This window comes from Pleurodeles waltl, chromosome 10 (genome assembly GCF_031143425.1).
Source record: "Pleurodeles waltl isolate 20211129_DDA chromosome 10, aPleWal1.hap1.20221129, whole genome shotgun sequence".
In the NCBI taxonomy this organism is placed as follows: Eukaryota; Metazoa; Chordata; class Amphibia; order Caudata; family Salamandridae; genus Pleurodeles; species Pleurodeles waltl.
The window spans coordinates 205,985,525-206,007,691 of NC_090449.1; the positions used below are offsets into that span (position 1 = coordinate 205,985,525).

The 22,167-nt window shown below is 48.3% G+C and overlaps 1 protein-coding gene across 3 annotated transcripts in view; it reads left to right on the forward strand.

Moving 5' to 3' along the window:
• The window catches only part of RRN3 (RRN3 homolog, RNA polymerase I transcription factor), a 418,208-nt gene that overhangs the window by 246,397 nt on the left and 149,644 nt on the right, over positions 1-22,167 (forward strand). For all 3 annotated transcript variants that reach the window (XM_069210184.1, XM_069210185.1, XM_069210186.1), the window contains exon 13: positions 14,157-14,287. In XM_069210184.1, the coding sequence (XP_069066285.1) occupies positions 14,157-14,287 (131 nt within the window). The remainder of the gene's footprint in view (positions 1-14,156; positions 14,288-22,167) is intronic.

Below are 22,167 nucleotides of genomic sequence, written 5' to 3' on the forward strand. Positions count from 1 at the left end.
CACCAGTCCACCTCCAGAACCAGTGGAGAGATCCATCCACTGCTTCTGTCCTTCACAGGATGAAGCACTCAGGGCACCAGTCCCCCTCCAGAACCAGTGGAGAGATCCATCCACTACCTCTGTCCTTCACAGGATGAAGCACTCTGGGCACCAGTCCCCCTCCAGAACCAGTGGAGAGATCCATCCACTACCTCTGTCCTTCACAGGATAAAGCACTCTGGGCACCAGTCCCCCTCCAGAACCAACCAGTGGAGACTGTTATCCACTTGAGAGACTGTGGCTTTGCACTCCCCAGGATTAAACAGTGGGCAAACCACCCAATGTAGAGACTTGAGAGACTGTGGCTTTGCACTCCCCAGGATATGGCAGTGGGCAACCCACCCACTGTAGAGACTTGAGAGACTGTGACTTTGCACTCCCCAGGATTGAACAGTGGGCAACCCACCCACCCACTGTAGCAACTTGAGAGACTGTGGCTTCTTTGCACTCCCAGGATTGAACAGTGGGCAAACCACCCACTGTAGAGACTTGAGAGACTGTGGCTTTGCACTCCCCAGGATATGGCAGTGGGCAACCCACCCACTGTAGCGACTTGAGAGACTGTGGCTTTGCACTCCCCAGGATTGAACAGTGGGCATTGAGCCCCCTCGTGGATCTGGCGTCGTACACTCATCCAGCTGAGGTGCCCCCGCTTTCCTTCCCCATGAGGTGCCTGTTGTATTTCTATCTGATGCCCCTGCAGTGTTCTCTCTGTTTTGATCGGGTATGGAGTATGGGCCTCGCCCATGCATTTTGGGCCCAGTGGTCCATGGACTATAAATGGTGCAATACCTGGACTTGTATTATTGGTGTATATATTTGTTTATGGTGTATATATATTTTGGAGTACTGGATTTTAATAGATTACAATCGTTACAATCATTTCCTTTTGTCTTTGCATTGTTCCGGGGGGTTTGGGGGGTGTAACTGTATTGTATCAACATGTATTAGTGTGTTGTAGTGGGTGGGGGTGGGGGTGTTGCGTGTGTGTGTCCCTGTTTTTTGCCTCCCCCCTCCCCTGTGTCGTAGGTGCAGTACTCACCGTGGTCTTCGCCACTGGCGTTCGTGCGCCTGGTAGAGGAGCAGGAAGACTATCGCTGGTAGAATTTGGAGTTCCGATTCCTTAGTGTCCTTGTGGGGTATGTAGAGGTGAGCGTTTTTCCATCGGGATTCCTGTTTCCGACGTGTTTTTATCTGCGGTAAATCCGCCCCGGAAAAGGTGGCAGGTTGGCCTGTCATAATTGTGTGGGCGGTACATTGTCTCCCGCCTGTCTGTTGGCAGTGACCACCGCGCTGTTTTTTTGTACCGCCGTGGTGGTCGGAGTGTTAAAGTGGCTGTCTTTGTTGGCGCCACGGTCGTAATTGCAATTTTTTTACCACCGGCCTGTTGGCGGTCTTACCGCCGCTTTAACACCGTCCGCCAGGGTTGTAATGACCACCTATGTCTAAAAATCGACAAAGAGATAACCGGGGCATATCTGCTTTTGAAGCTATTCCCTCACTTGTAATATAATACCCCCTGCTTTAGGGATGTAAGGCCTGCTGTAGGGGTGTCATACGAATGTTGCATGCAGTGTTGGGGGACAGGGTACACAGTCTGTGTGCCATGTTGTTTTTTTCACTTGTAGCTGCACCAAGACACGCAGTCTGCATATGCTAGATAAGGGGTCCCTGAGGGTTGCACAATAATGCTGCATCCCTTGGGGATCCTCTTCGGTACCTAGGCCCAAGGTACCAGGGGTATTATTTACTAGGGACTTACAGGGGGGCAAAGGTATTGCCAATTGGGCAGCAATTGCACAGTTTTAGGGAACGAGATCTGGCACTGGGGACCTGGTTTGAAGGAACCCAGTGCACTTTCAGTCACAATTGCATCAATTACCATGCAAAAAGTGGGGGGTAACCTTGTGAAAAAAGGGGCACTGTCTTTCACACCTGCTGCAGTTTGACTGGTGTAGTTCATTGTATTACCGGTTATCAACTCCAAATTTAAAAGGCCTGTTCTATAAATGATTATTTTGTAATGTTTTATTACTCCTGTATTTTTCACGCAAAATAATAAAATAAAAAAATGTATTCCTTTGTTTGAGTAAAGGGAGATTTTGTTTCGTAAAAAGTATGGGTTTATGAAATCTGTGAGTTTTCCCTCAAAGCTACACACATTGCACAAATTATGTTTCACCAGTAATGTTCCTTCATCACTGTATAGTTTGTACAAGAAATCATGCAAGGTTGCAGGCTGGTTTGAAGAAAAAATTCATCTCTACAAGAACAACATTTTCTATTCTCATGCTTTGTGGTAGTACCAGAGTCAAGGCTACACATTTGACCCTGGCAGAAGTGTGTAATGAGGCAGTGGCCACAAGCAGAGGGCCACTGGGAAGATCTAGAGTTGGTTCGGCCCAGAGCTCCATGCACCTTCCTATGGTGGAACAACACTAGGTTGTTGCTGGGTAGATCTTTTCTCGACTCACTTCCACAGCTGAACTTTACCATGGAAGCCACACTTATAGGGTGGGGAATATAACTCAACCTCATGGCTGTGCAGAATACCTAGGCGCCACAGCAACAGAGTTACCACATCTGCTATTTTGAATTAATGTAATCAGTTTACTGTTCAGAGCCATTTACAGAATCTATTTGAGGCAAAACAATAATCAGACAAGACAGCAATGTTCTAAATCCACCAGGAAAAGAGGACATGATTGTACCAGCTGTCAGCGCTAGCCAAGAATAACTAGCATGGAGCCATTCGGAACCACATTCAGCTGCTGGTGAAATGCAATCTTGATACTCAATGCTTCTACAGGTCTGTGTATCCTCAGGACAATATACCACTAACATCTGATCTCCTGGCCCTGCATATGCGTCACCTGGGGCACCCAGAAATCAAACAGTTGAATCTAACATGTTAGATCTTATAACTTGATTACTTGGAACTTTCAGCAGATTGTATGCAAATTAGTTGGTCACTTTGTAGCTTGTAGTGCTGTAGATTCAAATGCATCCATCCACCTCCACAGAAGCTAGCTCTTATAACAGATATTTTAATCATAAAATGTACAGCAGTCGCTTTCTGTTTCACATCACTACACTCCTCTGAAATTGCTCACCTGGTGGGGGAAAACAGTCTTAGTTGTTGTCTTTGTATTGGTGCATTGTGGGCTCGGCTGGAGTTAGGAGTATTGTCACTCAAAGCTTTTTGAAGAAAAGCAACTTCCAGATGTCCATGCCCAGCATTAGAGGGCAGAGGTATGCGGAACATGTGAATCCATAGTACTACTAACAACAGACCTACATTGGAGTAACGATACTACAACAACACACACAAAACGCTGCTCAAAGATGACCAAATAAACTGGATATTGAGTGTAAGGAAATGCCTCCTTGGCATGGTTACCCCCTGACTTTTTGCCTTTGCTGATGCTATGTTTTGAATTGAAAGTGTGCTGAGGCCTGCTAACCAGGCCCCAGCACCAGTGTTCTTTCCCTAACCTGTACTTTTGATTCCACAATTGGCACACCCTGGCATCCAGATAAGTCCCTTGTAAGTGGTACCCCTGGTACCAAGGGCCCTGATGCCAAGGAAGGTCTCTAAGGGCTGCAGCATGTCTTATGCCACCCTGGAGACCCCTCACTCAGCACAGACACACCGCTTGCCAGCTTGTGTGTGCTGGTGAGAACAAAACGAGTAAGTCGACATGGCACTCCCCTCAGGGTGCCATGCCAGCCTCTCACTGCCTATGCAGGTATAGATAAGTCACCCCTCTAGTAGGCCTTACAGCCCTAAGGCAGGGTGCACTATACCATAGGTGAGGGCACCAGTGCATGAGCACTGTGCCCCTACAGTGTCTAAGCAATACCTTAGACATTGTAAGTGCAGGGTAGCCATAAGAGTATATGGTCTGGGAGTCTGTTTTACACGAACTCCACAGCACCATAATGGCTACACTGAAAACTGGGACGTTTGGTATCAAACTTCTCAGCACAATAAATGCACACTGATGCCAGTGTACATTTTATTGTAAACTACACCCCAGAGGGCACCTTAGAGGTGCCCCCTGAAACCTTAACCGACTATCTGTGTAGGCTGACTGGTTCCAGCAGCCTGCCACACTAGAGAAATGTTGCTGGCCCCATGGGGAGAGTGCCTTTGTCACTCTGAGGCCAGTAACAAAGCCTGCACTGGGTGGAGATGCTAACACCTCCCCCAGGCAGGAGCTGTAACACCTGGCGGTGAGCCTCAAAGGCTCACCCCTTTGTCACAGCACCGCAGGACACTCCAGCTTAGTGGAGTTGCCCGCCCCCTCCGGCCACGGCCCCCACTTTTGGCGGCAAGGCTGGAGGAAACAAAGAAAACAACAAGGAGGAGTCACTGGCCAGTCAGGACAGCCCCTAAGGTGTCCTGAGCTGAAGTGACTCTAACTTTTAGAAATCCTCCATCTTGCAGATGGAGGATTCCCCCAATAGGATTAGGGATGTGCCCCCCTCCCCTTGGGAGGGGGCACAAAGAGGGTGTACCCACCCTCAGGGCTAGTAGCCATTGGCTACTAACCCCCCAGACCTAAACACGCCCTTAAATTTAGTATTTAAGGGCTCCCCTGAACCTAAGAATTTAGATTCCTGCAACTACAAGAAGAAGGACTGCTGAGCTGAAAAACCCCTGCAGAGGAAGAACAGAAGACACCAACTGCCTTGGCCCCAGACTTACCGGCCTGTCTCCTGCCTTCCAAAGAAACCTGCTCCAGCGACGCTTTCCAAGGGACCAGCGACCTCTGAATCCTCTGAGGACTGCCCTGCTTCGAAAAGGACAAGAAACTCCCGAGGACAGCGGCACTGCTCCAAAAGAACTGCAACTTTGTTACAAGGAGCAGATTTAAAGACCCCTGCAACTCCCCGCAAGAAGCGTGAGACTTGCAACACTGCACCCGGCGACCCCGACTCGACTGGTGGAGAACAACCAACTCAGGGAGGACCCTCCGGCGACTCTACGACTGTGAGTAACCAAAGTTGTCCCCCCTGAGCCCCCACAGCGACGCTTGCAGAGGGAATCCCCAGGCTCCCCCTGACCGCGACTGTCTGAACTCCATTTCCCGACGGCTGGAAAAGACCCTGCACCCCCAGCCCCTAAAGAAACGGAACTTCTGTGCAGGAGTGACCCCCAGGAGGCCCTCTCCCTTGCCCAGGTGGTGGCTACCCCGAGGAGCCCCCCCCTTGCCTGCCTGCGACGCTGAAGAGATCCCTTGATCTCTCATTGACGTCCATTGAAAACCCGACGCGTGTTTGCACACTGCACCCGGCCGCCCCCGCGCTGCTGAGGGTGTACTTTCTGTGCTGACTTGTGTCCCCCCCGGTGCCCTACAAAACCCCCCTAGTCTGCCCTCCGAAGACGCGGGTACTTACCTGCTGGCAGACTGGAACCGGGGCACCTCCTTCTCTCCATTGAAGCCTATGTGTTTTGGGCACCTCTTTGACCTTTGCACCTGACCGGCCCTGAGCTGCTGGTGTGATAACTTTGGGGTTTCTCTGAACCCCCAACGGTGGGCTACCTTGGACCAAAAACTGAAACCTGTAAGTGACTTACTTACCTGTTAAAACTAACAATAACTTACCTCCCCCAGGAACTGTGAAAATTGCACTGTGTCCACTTTTAAAACAGCTTATTGTATTTTACGTAAAAAGTATACATGCTAAAGTAATGATTCAAAGTTCCTAGAGTACTTACCTGAAATACCTTTCAAATGAGATATTACATGTAAAATTTGAACCTGTGGTTCTTCAAATAAACTAAGAAAAGATATTTTTCTATAACAAAACCTATTGGCTGGATTTGTCTCTGAGTGTGTGTACCTCATTTATTGTCTATGTGTATGTACAACAAATGCTTAACACTACTCCTTTGATAAGCCTACTGCTCGACCACACTACCACAAAATAGAGCATTAGTATTATCTCTTTTTGCCACTATCTTACCTCTAAGGGGAACCCTTGGACTCTGTGCATGCTATTCCTTACTTTGAAATAGCACATACAGAGCCAACTTCCTACATTGGTGGATCAGCGGTGGGGTACAAGACTTTGCATTTGCTGGACTACTCAGCCAATACCTGATCACACGACAAATTCCAAAAATTGTCATTAGAACTTGATTTTTTGCAATTTGAAATTTTTCTAAATTCTTTAAAGTCCTGCTAGGGCCTTGTGTTAGTCCCTGTTAGCATTGCTTTTAGAGTTTAAAAGTTTGTGAAAGTTTGAATTAGAACCTAGAACTAGTTTTAGATTCTTAAAAAGTTTTCCAACTTTTAGAAGCATAATGTCTAGTACAGATGTGAATGTGGTGGAACTCGACACCACACCTTACCTCCATCTTAAGATGAGGGAGCTAAGGTCACTCTGTAAAATAAAGAAAATAACAATGGGCCCCAGACCTTCCAAACTACAGCTCCAGGAGCTGTTGGCAGAGTTTGAAAAGGCCAACCCCTCTGAGGATGGCAACACAGAGGATGAGGATAGTGAATTGGAGGATGATTCCCCCCTACCAGTCCTATCTAGGGAGGTCAGGGCCTCTCAAGCCCTGACTCCACAAATACTAGTCAGAGATGCTGGTTCCCTCACAGGAGGGACCAACCTCTCTGAAATCACTGAGGATAACTCCAGTGAAGAGGACATCCAGTTAGCCAGGATGGCCAAAAGATTGGCTTTGGAAAGACAGATCCTAGCCATAGAAAGAGAAAGACAAGAGATGGGCCTAGGACCCATCAATGGTGGCAGCAACATAAATAGGGTCAGGGATTCTCCTGACATGTTGAAAATCCCTAAAGGGATTGTAACTAAATATGAAGATGGTGATGACATCACCAAATGGTTCACAGCTTTTGAGAGGGCTTGTGTAACCAGAAAAGTGAACAAATCTCACTGGGGTGCTCTCCTTTGGGAAATGTTCACAGGAAAGTGTAGGGATAGACTCCTCACACTCTCTGGAAAAGATGCAGAATCTTATGACCTCATGAAGGGTACCCTGATTGAGGGCTTTGGATTCTCCACTGAGGAGTATAGGATTAGATTCAGGGGGGGCTCAAAAATCCTCGAGCCAGACCTGGATTGACTTTGTAGACTACTCAGTAAAAACACTAGATGGTTGGATTCAAGGCAGTGGTGTAAGTAATTATGATGGGCTGTACAATTTATTTGTGAAAGAACGCCTATTAAGTAATTGTTTCAATGATAAACTGCATCAGCATCTGGTAGATCTAGGACCAATTTCTCCCCAAGAATTGGGAAAGAAGGCGGACCATTGGGTCAAGACTAGGGTGTCCAAAACTTTCACAGGGGGTGACCAAAAGAAAGGGGTCACAAAACCTCCCCAGGGGAAGGGTGGTGAGACAGCCAAAAACAAAAATAGTAAAGAGTCTTCTACAGGCCCCCAAAAACCTGCACAGGAGGGTGGGCCCAGAGCCTCTTCACAAAACAATTCTGGGTACAAGGGTAAAAACTTTGATCCCAAAAAGGCCTGGTGTCGTAGCTGTAGTCAGTCTGGACACCAAACTGGAGACAAGGCCTGTCCCAAGAAAGATACCACTTCTAACTCCCATCCAGGTAAAACTGGAATGGCCAGTCTCCAAGTGGGATCAACAGTGTGCCCAGAGCAAATCAGGTGTCACACTGAAGCTACATTAGTCTCTGAGGGTGGGGTGGATTTAGCCACACTGGCTGCCTGGCCCCCTAACATGCAAAAATACAGGCAGCAGCTCTTAATTAATGGGACAAGTGTAGAGGGCCTGAGGGATACAGGTGCCAGTGTCACTATGGTGACAGAGAAACTGGTTTCCCCTGGCCAATACCTGGCTGGACAAAGTTATCCAGTCACCAACGCTGACAATCAGACTAAAGTACATCCCATGGCTATGGTAACTTTCGAGTGGGGAGGGGTCAATGGCCTGAAACAGGTGGTGGTCTCCTCAAATATCCCAGTAGACTGTTTGCTTGGAAATGACCTGGAGTCCTCAGCATGGGCTGAGGTAGAACTGAAAACCCATGCAGCCATGCTGGGTATCCCTGAACTGGTGTGTGTCAAGACAAGGGCACAGTGCAAGGCTCAGGGTGAAAAAGTAGAGCTGGAGTCTGGAAGAAAGGCCCAGCCTGCCAAGAGGAAAGGAAAGTCAGCTGGGAAACCAGCTGCAACACAGCAAGAAAAAGAGAACCTCTCTTCTCAGGAAGAAGTTCTGCCCTCTGAGGGAACTGAGCCTATGGAGCTGGAACCTTATCAGGTTGAGCTCTTAGGCCCAGGGGGACCCTCAAGGGAAGAGTTGTGTAAGGGACAAGAAACCTGTCCCTCTCTTGAAGGCCTTTGGCAGCAAGCTGCTGAAGAGTCCAATGGCAAGAAAAATGGAACACATAGGGTCTATTGGGAAGATGGACTCCTGTACACTGAGGCAAGAGATCCCAAACCTGGTGCCACTAGCAGTGGTAGTGCCTCAGGATTTCAGAGAGTTTATTCTGACCTTAGCCCATGATATTCCCCTTGCTGGGCATTTGGGACAAACCAAGACGTGGGAGAGGTTAGTCAACCACTTCTACTGGCCCAATATGTCCCAGAAGGTTAAGGAGTTTTGCCTCTCCTGCCCCACCTGTCAAGCCAGTGGTAAGACAGGTGGGCATCCAAAGGCCCCCCTCATTCCACTTCCAGTGGTAGGGGTCCCCTTTGAAAGAGTGGGTGTGGACATAGTTGGTCCACTAGAACCTCCCACAGCCTCAGGAAATATGTACATCCTAGTAGTAGTGGATCATGCTACTAGGTATCCTGAAGCTATTCCCCTTAGGTCGACTACTGCCCCTGCAGTAGCCAAGGCCCTCATTGGTATCTTTACCAGAGTGGGCTTCCCTAAGGAGGTGGTGTCTGACAGAGGTACCAACTTCATGTCAGCATACCTAAAACACATGTGGAATGAGTGTGGAGTGACTTATAAATTCACTACACCATATCATCCACAAACTAATGGCCTTGTTGAGAGATTCAACAAGACATTAAAGGGCATGATCATGGGGCTCCCAGAAAAACTCAAAAGGAGATGGGATGTCCTCCTGCCATGCCTGCTTTTCGCTTACAGAGAGGTGCCTCAGAAGGGAGTAGGATTCTCACCCTTTGAACTTCTGTTTGGCCACCCTGTAAGGGGACCACTTGCTCTTGTTAAAGAAGGCTGGGAGAGACCTCTTCATGAGCCTAAACAAGACATAGTGGACTATGTACTTGGCCTTCGCTCAAGGATAGCAGAGTACATGGAAAAGGCAAGTAAAAACCTTGAGGCCAGCCAACAACTCCAGAAGTTGTGGTATGACCAAAAGGCTGCACTGGTTGAATTTCAACCAGGGCAGAAAGTCTGGGTTCTGGAGCCTGTGGCTCCCAGGGCACTTCAGGACAAATGGAGTGGCCCTTACCCAGTACTAGAAAGGAAGAGTCAGGTCACCTACCTGGTGGACCTGGGCACAAGCAGGAGCCCCAAGAGGGTGATCCATGTGAACCGCCTTAAGCTCTTCCATGACAGGGCTGATGTAAATCTGTTGATGGTGACAGATGAGGACCAGGAAGCTGAGAGTGAACCTCTCCCTGATCTCCTCTCATCAGACCCTAAAGATGGCTCAGTGGATGGAGTGATCTACTCAGACACCCTCTCTAGCCAACAGCAGTCTGACTGTAGGAAGGTCCTGCAGCAGTTTGCTGAACTCTTTTCCCTAACCCCTGGTCAGACACACCTGTGTACCCATGATGTGGACACAGGAGACGGTCATACTGTCTGAATATTTTGTTTTTGACAGGCATGCTAAGTTAAGGAAAGCATCAAGGTGGAAGTCCACAAGATGCTGGAATTGGGAGTAATTGAGTACTCTGACAGCCTCTGGGCTAGCTCAGTGGTCTTAGTCCCCAAACCTCACACCAAAGAAGGAAAGAGAGAGATGAGGTTTTGTGTGGACTACAGAGGTCTCAACTCTGTCACCAAGACAGATGCTCACCCCATTCCTAGAGCTGATGAGCTAATAGACAAATTAGGGGCTGCCAAATTCTTAAGTACCTTTGACTTAACAGCAGGGTACTGGCAAATCAAAATGGCCCCTGGAGCAAAAGAAAAGACAGCATTCTCCACACCTGATGGGCATTATCAGTTCACTGTTATGCCCTTTGGTTTAAAGAATGCCCCTGCCACCTTCCAAAGGTTGGTGAATCAAGTCCTTGCTGGGTTGGAATCCTTTAGTGCAGCTTATCTTGATGATATTGCTGTCTTCAGCTCCACCTGGCAGGATCACCTGGTCCACCTGAAGAAGGTTTTGAAGGCCCTGCAATCTGCAGGCCTCTCTATCAAGGCATCCAAATGCCAGATAGGGCAGGGAACTGTGGTTTACTTGGGACATCTTGTAGGTGGAGGCCAAGTTCAGCCACTCCAGCCTAAGATCCAGACTATTCTGGACTGGGCAGCTCCAAAAACCTAGACTCAAGTCAGGGCATTCCTTGGCTTGACTGGGTACTATAGGAGGTTTGTGAAGGGATATGGATCCATTGTGACAGCCCTCACAGAACTCACCTCCAAGAAAATGCCCAAGAAAGTAAACTGGACTGTAGAATGCCAACAGGCCTTTGACACCCTGAAGCAAGCTATGTGCACAGCACCAGTTCTAAAAGCTCCAGATTACTCCAAGCAATTCATTGTGCAAACAGATGCCTCTGAACATGGGATAGGGGCAGTTTTGTCCCAAACAAATGATGGCCTTGACCAGCCTGTTGCTTTCATTAGCAGGAGGTTACTCCCCAGGGAGCAGCGTTGGAGTGCCATTGAGAGGGAGGCCTTTGCTGTGGTTTGGTCCCTGAAGAAGCTGAGACCATACCTCTTTGGTACTCACTTCCTAGTTCAAAGTGACCACAGACCTCTCAGATGGCTGATGCAAATGAAAGGTGAAAATCCAAAACTGTTGAGGTGGTCCATCTCCCTACAGGGAATGGACTTTATAGTGGAACACAGACCTGGGACTGCCCATGCCAATGCAGATGGCCTTTCCAGGTTCTTCCACTTAGAAAATGAAGACTCTCTTGGGAAAGGTTAGTCTCATCCTCTTTCGTTTGGGGTGGGGGGGGTTGTGTAAGGAAATGCCTCCTTGGCATGGTTACCCCCTGACTTTTTGCCTTTGCTGATGCTATGTTTTGAATTGAAAGTGTGCTGAGGCCTGCTAACCAGGCCCCAGCACCAGTGTTCTTTCCCTTACCTGTACTTTTGATTCCACAATTGTCACACCCTGGCATCCAGATAAGTCCCTTGTAAGTGGTACCCCTGGTACCAAGGGCCCTGATGCCAAGGAAGGTCTCTAAGGGCTGCAGCATGTCTTATGCCACCCTGGAGACCCCTCACTCAGCACAGACACACTGCTTGCCAGCTTGTGTGTGCTGGTGAGAACAAAACGAGTAAGCCGACATGGCACTCCCCTCAGGGTGCCATGCCAGCCTCTCACTGCCTATGCAGGTATAGATAAGTCACCCCTCTAGTAGGCCTTACAGCCCTAAGGCAGGGTGCACTATACCATAGGTGAGGGCACCAGTGCATGAGCACTGTGCCCCTACAGTGTCTAAGCAATACCTTAGACATTGTAAGTGCAGGGTAGCCATAAGAGTATATGGTCTGGGAGTCTGTTTTACACGAACTCCACAGCACCATAATGGCTACACTGAAAACTGGGACGTTTGGTATCAAACTTCTCAGCACAATAAATGCACACTGATGCCAGTGTACATTTTATTGTAAACTACACCCCAGAGGGCACCTTAGAGGTGCCCCCTGAAACCTTAACCGACTATCTGTGTAGGCTGACTGGTTCCAGCAGCCTGCCACACTAGAGAAATGTTGCTGGCCCCATGGGGAGAGTGCCTTTGTCACTCTGAGGCCAGTAACAAAGCTTGCACTGGGTGGAGATGCTAACACCTCCCCCAGGCAGGAGCTGTAACACCTGGCGGTGAGCCTCAAAGGCTCACCCCTTTGTCACAGCACCGCAGGACACTCCAGCTTAGTGGAGTTGCCCGCCCCCTCCGGCCACGGCCCCCACTTTTGGCGGCAAGGCTGGAGGAAACAAAGAAAACAACAAGGAGGAGTCACTGGCCAGTCAGGACAGCCCCTAAGGTGTCCTGAGCTGAAGTGACTCTAACTTTTAGAAATCCTCCATCTTGCAGATGGAGGATCCCCCCAATAGGATTAGGGATGTGCCCCCCTCCCCTTGGGAGGGGGCACAAAGAGGGTGTACCCACCCTCAGGGCTAGTAGCCATTGGCTACTAACCCCCCCCAGACCTAAACACGCCCTTAAATTTAGTATTTAAGGGCTCCCCTGAACCTAAGAATTTAGATTCCTGCAACTACAAGAAGGACTGCTGAGCTGAAAAACCCCTGCAGAGGAAGAACAGAAGACACCAACTGCCTTGGCCCCAGACTTACCGGCCTGTCTCCTGCCTTCCAAAGAAACCTGCTCCAGTGATGCTTTCCAAGGGACCAGCGACCTCTGAATCCTCTGAGGACTGCCCTGCTTCGAAAAGGACAAGAAACTCCCGAGGACAGCGGCACTGCTCCAAAAGAACTGCAACTTTGTTACAAGGAGCAGATTTAAAGACCCCTGCAACTCCCCGCAAGAAGCGTGAGACTTGCAACACTGCACCCGGCGACCCCGACTCGACTGGTGGAGAACAACCAACTCAGGGAGGACCCTCCGGCGACTCTACGACTGTGAGTAACCAAAGTTGTCCCCCCTGAGCCCCCACAGCGACGCTTGCAGAGGGAATCCCCAGGCTCCCCCTGACCGCGACTGTCTGAACTCCTTTTCCCGACGGCTGGAAAAGACCCTGCACCCGCAGCCCCCAGCCCCTAAAGAAACGGAACTTCTGTGCAGGAGTGACCCCCAGGAGGCCCTCTCCCTTGCCCAGGTGGTGGCTACCCCGAGGAGCCCCCCCCTTGCCTGCCTGCGACGCTGAAGAGATCCCTTGATCTCTCATTGACGTCCATTGAAAACCCGACGCGTGTTTGCACACTGCACCCGGCCGCCCCCGCGCTGCTGAGGGTGTACTTTCTGTGCTGACTTGTGTCCCCCCCGGTGCCCTACAAAACCCCCCTGGTCTGCCCTCCGAAGACGCGGGTACTTACCTGCTGGCAGACTGGAACCGGGGCACCCCCTTCTCTCCATTGAAGCCTATGTGTTTTGGGCACCTCTTTGACCTTTGCACCTGACCGGCCCTGAGCTGCTGGTGTGATAACTTTGGGGTTGCTCTGAACCCCCAACGGTGGGCTACCTTGGACCAAAAACTGAAACCTGTAAGTGACTTACTTACCTGTTAAAACTAACAATAACTTACCTCCCCCAGGAACTGTGAAAATTGCACTGTGTCCACTTTTAAAACAGCTTATTGTGTTTTATGTAAAAAGTATACATGCTAAAGTAATGATTCAAAGTTCCTAGAGTACTTACCTGAAATACCTTTCAAATGAGATATTACATGTAAAATTTGAACCTGTGGTTCTTAAAATAAACTAAGAAAATATATTTTTCTATAACAAAACCTATTGGCTGGATTTGTCTCTGAGTGTGTGTTCCTCATTTATTGCCTGTGTGTATGTACAACAAATGCTTAACACTACTCCTTTGATAAGCCTACTGCTCGACCACACTACCACAAAATAGAGCATTAGTATTATCTCTTTTTGCCACTATCTTACCTCTAAGGGGAACCCTTGGACTCTGTGCATGCTATTCCTTACTTTGAAATAGCACATACAGAGCCAACTTCCTACATTGAGGTAATGTGTAAGAGTCAGTAACCCTCATTCTACCTTTCCTCATAAATCTACCCCTAAAGCAATGATGGCACATAAGTGGTAAATATTTTTTTTATGGTTTTGCAATTTATTATGAAATAATCTTACGAGGACACTGCTTCCAACATCAGTGTCTGTACTCTTCCCACAGAATATCATCTGTGGTCATTTTAAAAACCCTGCAACTTTGATTGAGTTCTGAATGAAATACACTTTCTGTAACAGAGCAATAATTCCTATGCTGCTAAATGTGTAACTCTAACATGTTCTATTTCTTATTGCAGGGATTCGCAGAGTCCTTTCTCGAGCATCTTTGGAAAAAACTTCAAAATCCAAATAATCCAGCAGTCATTCGGCAAACTGCTGCTAGTTACATTGGCAGTTTTCTTGCAAGAGCTAAATTTATTCCTGTAGTGTAAGTTTTCTAATATATTTTAAAATTCTTAGTTCTAAAAATGTACTTAGGAATGCTTATGTGTTTGTCACCATTTAAAGAGGTTTAAGGGAATATTTTTATTTACGAGAAGAGGAACTCTACAACATGCTTGATAGCACACAGAGTGGTTTATTTGAATCAGTAGAGTGAGCTGACGGTTCCTAGGTAACCTGAAGCACTTATTACTCCTACCTTTGGTTGACCAATTATAGTGAACTTTAGGAGTGTGTCTCTCACATTCTTCCAGTAAGAAACCTTCAATTGGAAGAATGCACATTGCCACAGGAGAGAAGGCAACACAGCCAGTATTTATGAGAAAGGATCAAGCACATGCATGTAACCACAGCAGGTGCGGGCAAGGCTTTTGAAAATCTCTCAAAATCTGAGAGTGGCACTGATTACTTCAGTAATATGTGCTGAGATATCACTTCTGAATGTAAACTGAACTATGGAAATGTACATTGGGTAGCTGGACAAGTGTTTGGACACTTACACTACCATGCAATCCCCTCAAAGGAAACATCTTTGTTACACTAGCAAAATCTGCCTTCTAAAGGATACTGCGAACTACAGATTCCTCGCCATGTGAAAATCCTTAGGTGTGCCAGACTGAATCTGTAAACATTTTTTACAGCATAGACTGTGTTCTTGTAGGTGATGTTCTGTTGGCCCCATGTCCACCTCATTCTGCCCCGGAAGTGAAGCTCTGAGCAGCATGTAAGCGCCACTTCTGCACACTTGTCTGTTACTTTCTCTCTGAGCCTTTCTATGCAGATTGGCAGCTAGCTCCCAACTTTTTTCTCGAGTGCTAACAAGTTTTTTTCTCAAAATCCTTCTATTCCTGTGTGCATGGGCACATGTCCCCTCCTAAAACGACAGGATTTAAATCTTGTATGGACTGTCACAAGCAGATGTCTGCGACCAATCCCCATAAGGTGTGTCTCTGGTGTTTGGACTCATGCCACAACTCAGTCTTGCAAAGAGTGTGCCCTTATGAATCCGAAAGAATGCAACACCATGGTATACATTGCAGAACATAGAAAGATGTAGTGTAAGTCCTGTTCTTCTTCTTAGTCGAGGGGATGGGCCACTCGTACGGCAGGTCATTGCCACAGTCTAAGTCTTCTGGTAAGTAGAAGTCAAAGAGAAAGCACAAGAAAGCCAAGCAGGACTAATCTTAGTCTCCTCACTTTCTTCCTGAGAAGATGTGAGGATGCAAAGTTGTCCCCTGGTCCTCCGCCGAGGAGCAGATTTAGGAGCTGGTACCAATGACCCTGAATTTCCTGGGCCATTGGCGACATTCAAAAAGACTGAGGCATTCAGAGAAGCTATTTTTCAAATCTTTGGCAAACTTCTGGCTCCCTCTGGTGTGCCTTTCATCCCACAGATCCATAGAGGGTTCCAGTCTCATTACTGCAGGCGGATTTGTCCTTTGCACCATTTGCACCATTTGTACCTTTTGAGCCCCTTTTTGGTTAATCTTTGGAGCCAACTTTAAACTTATTGCTAAGATCAATGCTGGTTCGTGCCATGTTGACGCTGGAGGTGGCTGCTGTTACTATCGTCTTGTCTGACTCCGAACCAAATTAGTCTCATCCAAGATTGTGTCCCAGAACACGCCCTATACACCCGGTCCAAGTTCATTCTGACTTCAACACACAGTCTTTACCTGGGAACCATCCTCCATCACTCCAGCAACATTTAGGATGAGACTGTGACCAAAGTTAACTAGCTGTCAGTTATGATGGCATTGGATTACCCCCATAGTTTGATGATGGCACTTTCTACTTAGAAGCCAGTGGGTAGAGCATTTGCCCTGGCCCCTCAATGAAGAGACAGTCTGGTTTGGTTTTGACCTCTGAAGTGCTTGACTGACAGTTACCTTCTTCTGAAGGGAAGACAGGTGTCCTTACAGGAGTTTTGCATCCTGGACAGGCTTCATTCTTGCCCTTGTTACCATTCAATAAAGTACTGACTAACACCCTAATGGGTAACTGGCCTAAGCCTTTCTTTTGTCCAGCTGTCAGTGGGAAAGTATTCCGGCACCACAAGTCTTCCCAGAGTGATCCTGATTTTCTGACACACCACATTATGCCTGAGAGCCTGGTAGTTCAAGCATCTTTCAGCAGGATTAATCACAGCCCCCTTCCCTATGACTTATCCTGATAGTCAAAAAGACGTGAGGCTTCATGAAAGGAATGTTCTCCTTGGCCAGCCTAGTCCTTCGGTCAGTTAACACCAGCTCTGAGTGGTCAACACCAGTGCTCTGGCCTAGCGCAGACACCAATATATATATTTTGCTGGATCTGGAGTGTTTCGAAGAGAGCAGAGCTGCCTCACGCTCCTTGGGCCTTTCTATGCCCTAGGCTGCAAGGCAGTTTCCCCAAAAGTTCCTTTCCTTTGAAAGTCTCGCCAGGGGGTTTGCATACAGGTAATGCCAAGGCCCATTGCTCCAGCAACAGGCACCCCAGTCCTTTCGGGGTCAGGGATCCAGTAGACAATGTCCAGGCCCTCAGGGAGAGTAAACTTTCCAGTCCACTGCCCCTCCTGCATCTGCCTGCAGCAGCTTACTTTGATCTTTTAGGGACAAGACCACTCTGTTGGTAGTAGGATCAGTCATTTCCTTCAAGGGTGTCGGGCCATAACAGTCCAACAGGTGGGTCCAGCTGATCATTCAGCGGGGCTGCACATTATCATTCCTTTCTATCCAGCTACATCTTCCACCAATCTCAGCAGTTTTCGGAGGGGCACGTGTCCATTTTGGTCTGGTAGTACAGGTTCTTTATAGTGAAGGGTGCCAGAAAGCTTGCTGGCCTTGGAAATAAGGAATGGATGCTACTACCGCTATTTCATAGTTGAAAAAAAGAGCGAAGGCCTTCGTTCTGTTTAGAACTTCGACCTCTCAACATATTCCTGTGGAAGGACAAAATCAAGATGTTTATGCTAGCCCAGGTTCTCTCTCCCCTGGCTACAGGACACTGAATGGTAGCATTGGACCTGCAGAACACCAATTTCCATGTTCCCATCTTACAGACCTACATGTGCTACTTGCAATTCATGGTGGGCAGGAGCATTTTCAGTTTGCTGTGCTCCCCTTCAGCTTCACCACTGCCCCTCGTGAAAGGGATGAGAATGGTACTGCATATCTTCAGAGGTCGAGCATGCCGGTCTTCCCCCTACCTCGACAAATGGCTGTTGGAGGTGCGCTCCCCACAGTTGTTGGCTATATCCAGATAATGGCAAACCTTCTGACATCTTTGGGGTTCATTTTCAACATGCCATAGTCATACTGCATCCTTTAGAGAGGCTCCCATTCATCTTAGCCATTCTTGATACAGTGTCTTTTTAGGCCTTCACTCTGACTCAATGAGTCCAGGACATTCAGGCTGTGATCCCAATGTTTCAGCCTTGGTCCTGTGTCTCTGTGAGAGTGGCTCTGAGGCTTCTTGTTCTCTTGGAATCCTGCATTCTGCTCGTCAACCATGACAGATGGCATACACTGTTCTGCAGTGGGATATGAAGTCTCACTGAGCCCAGCACCAGTGGAAACCTTTCAGGTTCCATTCAGGTTTCCAAGGAAACTGCAAAAGATCTGCACTGGCCAGACCAACAGCAAATCCCTCTTTAAACCCCACCCAGAGCTGACAGTGATCACAGCTACGTCACTGCTGGGTTGGAGAGGTCATATGGGAGAAGTGGAGCTCAGGGTAAAAAAAAAGGCCTGCCAAATAACGCAGAGGGTAGCTCGATCCCGGACCTGCGCTTACGCGGCATGGAAGGAAAAGAACTGACGTATTCGCGCCGGGGTGGTGACTTTATAGGCGACAGTAATATCACAGATGGCTCAGAAGACGCCACGCGCACACGGATCGGAACAGCACCACATGCCGGTGCGCACAGGGTACTGCTCAGCAAAAAATTCCAGTTTCGAAGCTGACACCAGGGAATTCAAAGGTAAGGAAGATAGTCTCTAAAAGATAATGCGTTACAGAAGGTAAGTAACTTGTTCGTCTGGTCTCTGGTGGAAACCTGATTCCACATCAGCCTGTTGGCATTATGGGCCATTCATTTGGCGTTGAAAGCCTTGCTATCTGCCATCAAAATGAGGTTGGTTTAGGTTCTCAGGCACCACACCACTGCCATGTGGTACCGTAACAAGCAGACTGGAATCTGGTCCTGTGCCAGGAGGCCCCTTCACCTCTGGAACTGACTGAATCTTCATAACTTTTCCCTGGTTGTACACCACCTATCAGGATCTTCAAATGTTAAAACGGACAAACTTGGTTGCTGGTGCCTAGTGGATCACAAATGGCATTTAGACGTTGAGGTGTCGTAAGGCGCCTTTTGGCTATAGAGAGAACCCTGGCTCAATCTGTTCACCACTGCCGACAATCTGCATTGTCTGTATTTTTGCGTCTGGAGTTCGCAAAAAAGGCTCTCTCTCTTGGGTATGCATTTCGTCGAGAGGGCACGGGACTCCTGTATGCGGGCCTGCTTTTGCCTATCTTGCCTTGAGTTCTAAAGAAGACTAGGAACATAATCTTAGTGGTTCTTGATTGAGCCAGGAGAGAGTGGTACCTGTAATTTGTGGGCTGACCATCTATCCTCAGATTACGCTGCAGCTTTGGGAGGATCATCTTTTGAAGTAGCAGGGAAGAGTCTTGCACTCTGACCTGCACAATCTGCACCTCCAAGCATGGAGATTAAACGCCAGTTGACTGATTTTGATCTCCCGTGCCAAGAGTGGTATCCTTGCTTCCTGGCCACCTAACATGCAAAAATACAGGCAGCAGCTCTTAATCTATGGGACAAAGGTAGAAGCCCTGAGGGATACAGATGCCAGTGTCACTTTGGTGACAGAGAAACGTGTTTCCTCAGGACAGTGTTTGGCTGGGCAAACCTATCCAGTTACCAGTGCTGACAATGTGACTAAAGTCCATCCCATGGCTATGGTGACTTTAGAATGGGGAAGGATTATTGTCCTGAAACAGCTGGGATTGCTTCTGCGATCCCAGTGGAATGTTTGCTAGGGAATGATCTGGAGTCCTCCGCACGGGCTGAGGTAAAGCTCAACACCCATGTAGCCATGCTGGGAATCCCTGAACTCGTGTGTGTGAAAACCAGAGCACAGAGCAGAGCAAAGGGTGAAAAATAAGTGTTGGAGCCTGAAATAATGGCCCAACCTTCCAAGAGAAAATCTAAGAGGACTCTGGACCAGCCTCTGAACAGCAAAAGAAACGACCTCTCTTCTCAGGAAGATGTCTTATCCCCTGAGGGAACCGAGTCCATGGACCTGGAGACTTATCCGGTAGAGCTCTTGGCCCAGGGGGACCCACAAGGGAACAGCTGTGCCAGGGACAAAAGACTGAACCAGCCTCTGAACAGCAAAAGAAACAACCTCACTTCTGAGGAAGATATATTATCCCCTGAGGGAATAGAGTCCATGGACCTGGAGACTTATCCGGTAGAGCTCTTGGCCCAGGGGGACCCACAAGGGAACAGCTGTGCCAGGGACAAAAGACTTGTCCCTCTCTTGAAGGCCTGAGACAGCAAGCTGCTGAACAGGAGAAGGGAGATGTCAGTGGCTCCCACAGGGGCTATTGGGAAGATTGACTCCTTCACACTGAGGACAGAGATCCCAGACCTGGTGCCACTAGGAGAGTGGTTGTGCCTCAGGAGTTTCATTTGGGACAAACCAAAACATGGAGCAGACTTGTCAACCATTTTTATTGGCCTAACATGTCCCAGAAAGTAAGGGGGTTTTGTAGCTCCTATGTCACTTGCCAGTGGTAAGACAGTTGACCATCCAAAGGCCCCCTTCATTCCACTTCCAGTGGTGGGGGAACCCTTTGAGAGGGTTGATGTGGACATTGTGGGTCCACTTGAACCACCCACAGCCTCAGGGAATCAGTACATACTAGTAGTAGTGGAACATGTTACCAGATACCCTGAAGCAATTCCCCTTAGGCCACCTACTGCCCCTGCAGTAGCCAAAGCTCTAATTTGTATTTTTATCAGAGTGGGTTTTCCTAAGGAGGTGGTTTCTGACAGAGGTACAAACTTCATGTCTGCTTCCTTAAAACACATGTGGAATGAGTGTGGGGTGACGTACAAATTCACCACCTCCATACCATCCACAAACCAGTGGACTTGTTGAGAGATTCAACAAGACGTTAAAGGGCATGATCATGGGGCTCCCTGAAAAACTCAAAAGGAGATGGGATGTCCTCCTGCCATGCCTGCTTTTCACTTACAGATAGGTGCCTAAGAAGGGAGTAGGGGTTTCCCCCTTTGAACTTCTGTTTGGCCATCCTTTAAAGGGACCACTGGCACTTGTTAAAGAAGGCTGGGAGAGACCGCTCCATGAGCCTAAACAAGATGTGGTGGACTGTGTGCTTGGTCTCCGTTCTAGGATGGCTGAGTACATCCAAAAGCCTTGATACCAGCCAACAACTCCAGAAGTTGTGGTGTGACCAAAAGGCTGCAATGGTCGAATTCCATCCAGGGCAGAAAGTATGGGTCCTGGAGCTTATAGCTCCCAGGGCACTTCAGGACAGATCGAGTGACCCTTACCCAGTCCTACAGAAGAAGTCAGATCACTTACTTAGTGGACCTGGGCATTACCAGGACACGCAAGAGGGTGATCCATGTTAACTGCCTGAAGTTCTATAATGACAGGACAGACATAACCATGCTGATGGTTACTGATGAGGATCAGGAAGCAGAGAGTGAACCTCTCCCTGACCTCCTCTCATCTGACCCTAAGGATGGGTCAGTTGGTGGAGTTGTCTGTTCCAACACCCTCTCTGCCCAACAGCAAGCTGACTGCAGGCATGTCCTACAGCAGTACGCTGAGCTCTTCTCTTTTACCACTGGTCAGACACACCTGTGTACCCATGATGTGGACACGGAACAGTTTACCTGGCAAAAACAAAATCTATAGACATTCTGACCAAGTCAAAGAGAGCATCAAGGTGGAGGTCCACAAGATGCCGGAGTTAGGGGTAATAGAGCACTCTGACAGTCCATGGGCTAGCCCAGTGGTCTTGGTCCCCAAACCTCATACCAAAGATGGCAAGAGAGAAATGAGGTTCTACGTGGACTACAGAGGACCCAACTCTGTCACTAAGATATATGCACACCCCATACCTAGGGCAGATGAGTTAATTGACAACATAGGTGCAGCCAAATTTCTAAATACCTTTGATTTAACTGCAGGGTACTGGCAAAATAGGATGGCACCTGGAGCCAAAGAAAAGGCAGCATTCTCTTCACCTGATGGGCATTATCAGTTTACTGTTATGCCATCTGGCTTGAAGAATTCCCCTGCCTCCTTCCAAAGGGTGGTGAATAAAGTCCTTGCTGGCTTGGAGTCCTTTAGTGCAGCATATCTAGATGATATTGCTGTCTTTAGCTCCAGCTGGCAGGATCACCTGGTCCACCTGGGGAAGGTTTTGCAGGCCTTGCAAACAGCAGGCCTCTCTATTGAAGCATCTAAGTGCCAAATAGGGCAGGGCACAGTTGTATACTTGGGTCACCTTGTAGGTGGAGGCCAAGTGCAACCTTTACAACCCAAGATCCAGACAATTCTGGACTGGGAAGCTCCAAAAACCCAGGGCATTCCTTGGCTTGACTCAGTACTACAGGAGGTTTGTGAAGGGATATGGGTCCATTGTGACTCCCCTCACTGAACTGACCTCAAAGAAGATGCCAAAGAAGGTAAACTGGACTCTTGACTGTCAAAAGGCCTTTGACACCCTGAAAGAAGCAGTGTGCTCAGAAGCAGTTCTTAAAGCTCCAGATTATCCTAAGCAGTTCATTGTGCAGACAGATGCCTCTGAAAATGGGATTGGAGCAGT